Source organism: Solanum pennellii, chromosome 12 (genome assembly GCF_001406875.1).
Source record: "Solanum pennellii chromosome 12, SPENNV200".
In the NCBI taxonomy this organism is placed as follows: domain Eukaryota; kingdom Viridiplantae; phylum Streptophyta; class Magnoliopsida; order Solanales; family Solanaceae; genus Solanum; species Solanum pennellii.
The window spans coordinates 69,653,764-69,662,850 of record NC_028648.1 but is presented as its reverse complement, the minus strand read 5'-3'; the positions used below and the strand labels follow the sequence as shown (position 1 = coordinate 69,662,850).

Below are 9,087 nucleotides of genomic sequence, written 5' to 3'. Positions count from 1 at the left end.
CCCCCCCCCCCCCCCTTTCCCTTACTCCCTTCGTAGAGCTTTGCACATTTTGTTACTCTCATTGGGTTGAAATCACAATCTAAAGTTCAAGGTGAAGAGTATTTGAGTCTAATGAAATTTTGATAAAAAGAACTGAAAATCATCATAGACTCATGGACATGCCCTGTATCCACTGCAAGAGAATTCACTTTTTGACACATATTAGATCGCAATACAAGAGACAATTCGCTCTAGTCCGTTAACCAAGTGAAAGAAGATTCATGGACAAAAATTGCGGGTAAACTTCAGTCTTTAGAATTGCAAAAGGCCATACGGGTTTGCCTCACCTTGCGGCGAGGCGAGAGGCGAAAGCACCCGTCTTTTTAAAGTGAGACGACAATTAATATTAAAATAGCATAAATATCAATAGCAATAACGTAATAGCAAATATTTAAATTCAAAAACTAAAAGTCTGATAGTAGACACTAAATTTAAACAAGAAGAATATATAAAAACAATGTTTAAAAAACAAAGGAATGAGAAGTTGTGTACAAATTGCCTACTAGTGAAGAGTTGCGAAAGAAGTAGTTTGTGGCTTTATATAAATAAACCGTAATATATCCTTTGTTACCTTTTCTCACCGCACCGCCTCTTGCCTTTGCGAGATTGCCTCACCTCATCAGTAACAGGCGACAAGGCCTCGCCTCTCTCCAAAGGTGACAAGACTAGCAACTTTCATAACACTACTGTTTATCATCAAAACAATCCCCTCTTGGTTCTAGCTTTGACACAGAAACAATTGGATATAGTTTGAGTAATCCAACACATGAAGTTATACCAATTTCATGACTTATGTGCCATAATTTAACTAATTTGATTCCTGTCACTGCCATCTCTACTTCTCAACTAAATAGTATTTTTAGTTCACACTTTTGAAGATCATTCCTAAACAAATGCCATAATTAGAAACAATATTAATAAGTGTCCCAGAATCTCTTTTGTGCAGATCACCAACGAGTAATTATGAATTTAGATAAAAGTGTTAGAAACTGACAACTAATAGTTGATGTCTTTGGTAAGAAGTGATAGAACGCTTTCATGTTAACGGCTAAAATACCCTTACGCTACATTTATTTATAAATATAAAAATAAAAATCAGAACGTCTCTTTACATGTAAAAGTAGGAATGACAAAAATGGAATAGATTTGATATTTTGATTTGGGAAGAATGATTCCGAAGATTAGTGAAAAACACACACAAGGAATAAAAAGCTAGTAAATTTTTAGATGAAACCGGATGCAACCATAAGTTGGGGAAAACTTTTGGTGTTCACCGAACGCATGAACGCGTGGAAAATGCTTATATGCTTACGAACTCCCTTATTTTTCTCCCAGACGTGCAAGGATGGAAATTCTTTTACGATTGCAAAGCGTACCATACATACAGATGTTTAACACATATTCATCAGAAAGAGGAGAAAATATGCAAACAATATACCAAGCACTATACCAAGCGTAACGAGGAGCACTCAAAGCTCAGACACATGTACTCTACAATCATGTACGAACACAAACCCCACAAGCAGGCAGATATAGGCTATATTAGAAGCACCAGAATGAAAATCCCCCACAATCTTTCCACACCATCACAAGTTGACAATCAATAAGTGCATTAAGTAGTCAAATACACCACATGAATTAGTCATCTATTGGGTCCTGAGGAGTCTCAGCTGCACTGCGCTTAATTGTGACAACAGGACATTCAGCATGCTTCAGACAGAACTCACTTACAGTTCCCACGAAAACCCTGCAAGGAAATATATACCTCTCAATTAAGTAAGCACTGTCCCAAAGTAGAATTTATTTAAAAGACACATTACTCCTATTTTATTGAAAGCAATAGTAAAATGACAAACAGATTCCATATTACTCATGATGAGTAATATGAATCTTTACAGTTTTGGCCACTAAAAGAAAACATGGACATTGGAATTTCTACAATACTAGAGCCTTGTCAAGGTCTGAACAATAACAAATATGAGGGACCTGATTTGGTACGATTCATAGTAAGGGCAACTTCACAGTAAAGTCATGTTACTTTCAACCTAAATTCTGGTGGGCAGCAAAGGGATCTTGGGCCATGGAAGCAAATCCAGAAAATAAATGCACCTTACAAAGTGGCTTCTTCACTTGGTTGGTATCCCAAGAGGCTTGTTTAACATTGGAAACACTCCAAAAAACAGATTTCACTTATGTCTACATGTTATTTATGTGTAGACAAGCCTTACAATATCAATCATTTATTTTTGCACTGTCAACTTAAGGACCAGCTATAGAAACTCTTTCTTCACATGGTTGGACTAAGTTGGAGCATTAGAGGTGTACTTGTGACCTACTGAAATGTTGGAGCATCAGAGGCAAGAATTCCAATCAAAGGAAATGGTGGTAAACCACTCCAGCTCACATATGGTAGATGGTTTGGAGGGGGCGAAACAGCAGCTGTTTTGAAGATAAAGGATCAAGATGAATCTGTTTACTTTTGTTTCCTTTTGTAACCAGCATTTTGTAAATGACTTTCAAGCAGTTATTGAACTCTTACAATCCCTTACGAATCGGAAGAAATATTCTGCTGGTACCTTGTAATTATTTTTGACAGTACCTCATTGGTGCCATATTATGCACATGACCATTTCTCAAAAAGGGAGGGAGGCCATGGCTATATAACGCTCACAAGAGCAGCAAAATATTGGTGTTGAACATGTTTGGACTATCTGTTGTGCACAGGGAGCAAGGATGTTCGAGTTTTCCCGACAAAGTGAGAGAAGGCTAATGTAATTGAGGACCTTGCTCAAGCCTTTCTGGCTACAAGATTCATGATCGACTTTCTACATCATCAGGGTATACACTGAAGTCCATGTATTGATGATTATCAGAAGCTTTTGAGATAGCTTCGTAATCCCAGTACATGAATTAGATTCTGGCAATCAACTATGTCAGAGGAGAATTGGAGAGATCACGATGCTTGCAAATACTTGTCATTTCCTCTTAACAGGTGGTGGTAGGAGCAGCCAGATCACAGGGTGCTTGAAACGGACTACAGAGACCCAGGGCAGGCTAAAGCCAAGTGGAATATTACACGATGAGAAGTGCACTTTATTTGATCACTATGTGCTACACTCGGGTGTTTATAATTCTCCTTTAAGAAGAAATAAGCAATTTCTCTTTTCTTTTATTCGGGAAGTTTAAGTTTCTGTTTTTGGAAATGAATTCTTTTTTATATAGGATTTTTGTGAAACTATAGATCTTTTTTATATAGGATTAATCATTTCTAAATTTGTAATGACTAGCTCGAATTTCAGTAACTGGTGTTTTAAGTCCTATTGATTAATGCATCTTTTTTGCCTTTCTGTTTGCTACTTTTTTTGCAACTCAACAATCAGATCTTTTTTCCATTTCTGTAAATGCCAAAGCATCAGAAAAGAGATGAAAAAACTTGTCTATTGAAAGGATTGTAATCAAATTGAGGGTTGGTACTTGCGTCTGTTAATTGCAAATTGACAACTACTATATTCACATAATAAATGCCAAGTGACTAGAGAAAATTGAGGTGAGGGTGTCTTTTGAGTCTCAAAATTAATATTGGTGACATGTTTGACCGGCCAAGGTCAAAGGTCACTTGGAAGTTTGATTAAGTTAATTGCGGACTGATACAACATTTTTTAAAACTTGTTAAACTTTTCCAAAATGCAAAAAAATAATAATAGTTAATTCAAAATAAAATCAGATTTCAAACTCAACTTTCATCTCTCATAACTGCTCCAATTTCTCTCTCCCACTCTCACTCTCAACTTTCATCTTTTTATACTAGATAATGTGTCCCTAATATCCTTATGCCTTTAAAATTTTCACTGTGAGTGAATCTAAATTGGAGCAGTAGTGTTCCTTCTTACTAAATAGATGCTTATGTTCTAGTTAGGGCATAAGTAAATTTTCCAAACAACAAGCATTCATATAATCCATAACATAATGATTTTACTAGAAATGTAACATTTATATTGTCCAGTAAATCATTAACAGGTATGAGATAAATAATGTTAGTCTAATTCAATAGTCAACTAACATCAAGCCAATACAAGAGACTTGTGTTCTTTCCATGGATATCCACACAGTGTTCAACACAAGTCTTGCATGTTGACAAATAAATGTATAAGTTTTTTGGACCATACTAGACTCTAAGTCATCTCGTTCACCATTTTTCAAGTCTCACATCCTAGAATAGGCGGCATAGTTGAAATGCAACAGGCAAAGCGATCAATCTCACTTCTCAACAAGGCACCCATGTCTCCAAGGTAATGTTGTTTAAACTTTTTACTCCTATTAAGTTAGTGTCATAAAAAAAGCCTATTCAGAAAACTAACATAATAGGAGTAAAAAGTTTAAACAACATTATCTTGAATAAACATATAGTTTAGGTGCATAAGGAGTTAATTGATCTTACTCAAATAGCTCATATTCCTTGGCATTTGGAATGAAAAGCATTCATAAAGACCATTTATCTACCTCATCAAAGTCACAAAAACCATTTCATCAACTTCATCATTGACCTAATCAGAGGCACCATCTTCTAATAGGAGTAAAAAGTCTAAAAAAGATCATCCTTCGGACATGACTGAGGTGGGATGTATAATTTAGCTAATAGGAACTATGTTACCATTTTAGAGAGTGAAATACGACAAATGGTAACAGAGATGAATTTGGAAAAAAGCTTGTACTCAAAAACTTGTAGATTTAATTTAAGGGAAAAAGGACGAATTTACCCCCGAACTTTAATAAATGGTACGTCTATGCCCTCCATTATACTTTGCGTCCACCTATGCCCCTCCCTCCGTCCAATTATAGGTACACATCTGCCCCTCTCTTTAACAGTCCCCTCAATTTTTACACGTGTCTTAATCCTAGACTACTACCTGTTTGACCTTTCCTTTTAACCCAAAACCAAAAATCCGCTCCATAAACCCAATACCCACCCAATTTCCTCTAATATATATCAAAAATGGTCAAACAAACTATTTTAATACTCTGCATACTGGAGTTTGATTTCTATTGTGTTGCGATGGATGCACCTTAGATGAAAACAAGTAAAGTTATTTAGCAGTATGAATCCAACTCAATGTATCTGCAACAGCGTGCAGATCTACAAGACTCAATCCCTTTAGCTTCATTTTCAGTTTAGATATAGCAGAGGAAGGGGGTGTCAATCATTCTTTGACAAGATTTTTGAATGAAAGCTGATACCCGTAATAGCAAGTCTCATCGCCTTAAAGATATTCTTCTCTTCTCTCCTCCCCCTTCCCTGTTATGTTTCAGTATCTATTTCTAGTACAGTTGGAATACCTCAAAAGTTCATGAAGACAATGTAAATCAATCACACTTGTATTAATCAATTTCAAGAAATCAATCTACTCACAGGGAATAAATACTTAGGTGTTTGTTCCTCTACACGTATTTACAAAAGGATTTAAGACGTGAATGATGAGAGTTAGGAATAAACACCAGTACAATCGCTGCTAAAACGGGTGTGAATTAGATTTGGGTCTTTAAATTAGGATATATGGGAATTGTATGGGTATTGGATTTATGGGGCGGGTTATTGGTTTATGGGTTAAAAAAAAAGATTAAATGGGTAGTAGTCTAGGATTAAGACATGTGTAAAAATTGATGGGGCCGTTAATGAGAGGGGCAGATGTGTACCTATAATTGGATGGTAGGGGCTTATGTGGACGCAAAGTATAATGGAAGGCATAGACATACCATTTATTAAAGTTCGGAGGTAAATTCGTCCTTTTCCCCTTAATTTAATTACCAACATGCAGATTTGTACAAACACGACTTGTTTGGGACTGAGACATAATTAGTGTCATTGTATGCAGACTTGTGTCAAATGTTGATTAGATGTCATGGGGTAAATGCAAATATCTTTTATCAACCACAATGTCGGCAGGCAATTGAAAAAACTATTATTATTTATCCTATACCTATGGAGGATTTTATGGATACTACGAATGTTGGTTGGAGAATGAATAATATGAATTTTTAGAAATTAAAAGAAACAAATTTTTTTATGACAAGGAAAACGAACAGCCGCTACCCTTTGGGTGTGCACAAGGTAAATACCATTTTACAGATTACATGAATGCATGCGGGTAATGCTGGAAGGTTAGCAACAACAGGTGATACCAAAATAGATAAAAGTAGATATGGAGAACTATTCCACTACGCATCTTATGAACAATTTGGATAGAGAGGAACGTAAGAGCTGAGAACTCAGGTTTCTAGAACTAAGGATAGATGTTCACAAAATTTTTAATGCTGGTATAAAGGTAGTTCAATAGATAGTTTGAACCAGTATATGGATATGCTAGGAAGAAGCGTGTAGTAGGCTGCTTTTTGTTTTATGGCGTTTTGGTTTCTTTTCCTGTACAATCTCGGTACTATTTAATAAAATCTCTAAAAGAAAAGGGATTACATAAATGCATGCTGTTAGGAAACACTATTTATGATTCAAAATATAGAAGGCGTGCACTTAATTATTGTTGTTAATATCATTAACTTATTTTTGACTAATTTTATTAGGAGTTGCATAGTTTAAGAATTAATACATTTACAAGGCATCATTTGTGATAAATGGATAAAAAAAGAAATGGTTTGATAAACTTACTAAACAGCTATTGTGTAGATTTAGATTTATCAACGGTAAGTAATAAAATAATTTAAACCAAACCAAATGATATAATCAATCCCAACTTTCTATCCACAAAACAGAACAATACCATACAATACAATACACCACAAAACTATAAGGTATGAAACGATGGGTAACAACCACCCAAAAGGGTGTTAAAGAGTTTCTAACTACGCATAGAACGTGTAGTAGTTGGAATCATGGGCTTAGTGAGATTGGTTTGCTACTGCCATTTGTCCTCAAAGATGGTTTAATGTGAATATTACTTGCTGCAATCTTCATTTAGGCATTTCTAAGGCACAAATGAACAGTACATCTTTTTGTTTATGAAAATTTTGAATGGTCATTAATTTTGTTACAAAGTGGAAGAAAATAAAGAACACAATTTTTTGGCATTAGATACTTAGTGATGTTTCCAAGCATGTTCTTGCTAGGGAGATCGGGTGGAGGGAAAACACACTCAATAAGATGGCCATGGCCATGCCCATAGAAACATAACAATGAAATTAAAAAATATGTAAGTGCTACTACAATTATGCATACCTCTGAAAAGGACCAAGACCACGGCAACCAACCACAAGAAGATCTGGCTGTACACGTTTGACTTCGTGGCAGATGACTTCCTTGGGATCACCTTTCTTTATCCATGCTTCACAAGGAACCTACAAATAAAGTGACATGCAGTAAATTTGGAAGAGTTTATACTTGAGAGATTCTGAGGGCAACAAACTTTAAATAGTGACCGCAACCAGTACAGCTTGAATACTAGCTAGTAACTTAGGATTAAATTTTCATGCCAAGATTCATCGAAGGAAATCCCAGTACCCCAATTTCATGACAGCGGTTAACAAAGTACTCCAGCAGTTGGAGCCCTCTAATCTTGTTCCTGTTTTTCATGCCCTTGAAATCATCAGGTGATGCAAATATGCTATCCATATCTTCAAAACCTAGTAATCAGATCACCAACAAGATATAATATAAGCTACTGAATAAACCAAACACAGCAGATTGCATTACTGATAAAATTTGACAAGAAAACATTGAAACCAGAATGACGTTTACTCACTGAACTCTGAAGCCCGATGGTACTCGGATTCTGTTATATGCATAATGTATGTAAGGATGGCGATAACATTCACATGGCATACCTCCATTAAAGATTGACGGGCTTCAATGGGAAATCAAGAAAATGCTTCTTGTGGCAGAAGTCTCCAAAGATGAGCCCAAAAATGATTCCAGAATTAGGGCACATAGTGAATTAAGTACTACATGAATTTCATGGTTCAAGTCCGAATCCAAGAATAACAGAGTGAATTAAGTACTACAAGAATTTCATGGTTCAAGTCCGAATCCAAGAAGAAGATTGAGCCATATGAAGGTCAAGAGGAGGAGTGCATGGGATCCAAAAGGAGTACAAAGAAGAGCTGAAATTTCTGCCCAAAGAAGTGAATTTCTCGCCCAAAAAGGGGTTGAATAGATCCCAAAAGAAATGAAAATTCAGCCCATAATGAGTGCAATTCATACCTGGTTTAAAAGTTTCCTAGTTATTATTTCCATGAAATTAGGATTTGAATCACATGCTATTAGGGATAGGTCTCCTCTCTTTATATATAAGGGATGATTTTGTTATTCTCAAAAAGGACATGATTAAAATTATTTGAGAGGTGTCTCTTCTTTACACCTTTGTGTGTAGTAACTATGGATTAATCTTACAACCTCATAAGAATGATTCTATAAGCGGTAAGATGAATTCTTAACTTGATATATTTTATTATTTCTATTAAAATAAATTAAAGAACGTAATTATTCTTATACTAATTATTGTCTCTAATTTCTTCAAAATAGGTGTCTAGATCATTTTTTATGTAAATTCTTGAATTGACTTAATTAATATCATAATTAGTTTTAACCTAATAATTTTGAATATTAAGATCAATTAGGTTCTTAGCACTTTAGCTTGAAATTTGGAGATTTTACTCTTGAATTTCACACTTGTTTCAATTTCTGTTATCTTTGTGCTTTGGCTTCCGCATTATTTTCTTGTTTATTCAAGTAACCCGATTCTTATTAGATAGCGAGCCATAGAAAAACATGGCTAAAGAAAATGCTCCAGAACCAAAGAAAACAACTGACCACTGCATTTGCCCAATTAAATCCAAAGCACAAGAATGATTTCCCAAGGCAACTTGAATTTTCGCATATTTCTAATTTAACCTCAAAATGATACAATCAGAAGCACAAAATATAAAAGAAAAAGGAATACACAAAATTGAACTTTGCTGGTATTGAACCTTTTTTGTTCCTTCAAGGAGAAGAGTAAACTTCGTCTTCTCTCTTCCAGAGTAGCCTAAAGCTTTAACCATGCT

At 35.2% G+C, this 9,087-nt stretch overlaps 1 protein-coding gene across 1 annotated transcript in view; it reads right to left on the bottom strand.

The window, feature by feature from the left end:
- Positions 1-1,377: 1,377 nt before the first annotated feature.
- LOC107005299 (universal stress protein A-like protein) overlaps positions 1,378-9,087 on the bottom strand; it is a 9,146-nt gene continuing 1,436 nt past the window's right edge. The window contains exons 2-4 of the mRNA XM_015203853.2: positions 7,547-7,668; positions 7,265-7,383; positions 1,378-1,786 (exon numbers count right to left, since the gene is read on the bottom strand). Coding sequence (XP_015059339.1) covers positions 1,678-1,786; positions 7,265-7,383; positions 7,547-7,668 — 350 coding nt within the window. The 3' untranslated portion in view covers positions 1,378-1,677. The remainder of the gene's footprint in view (positions 1,787-7,264; positions 7,384-7,546; positions 7,669-9,087) is intronic.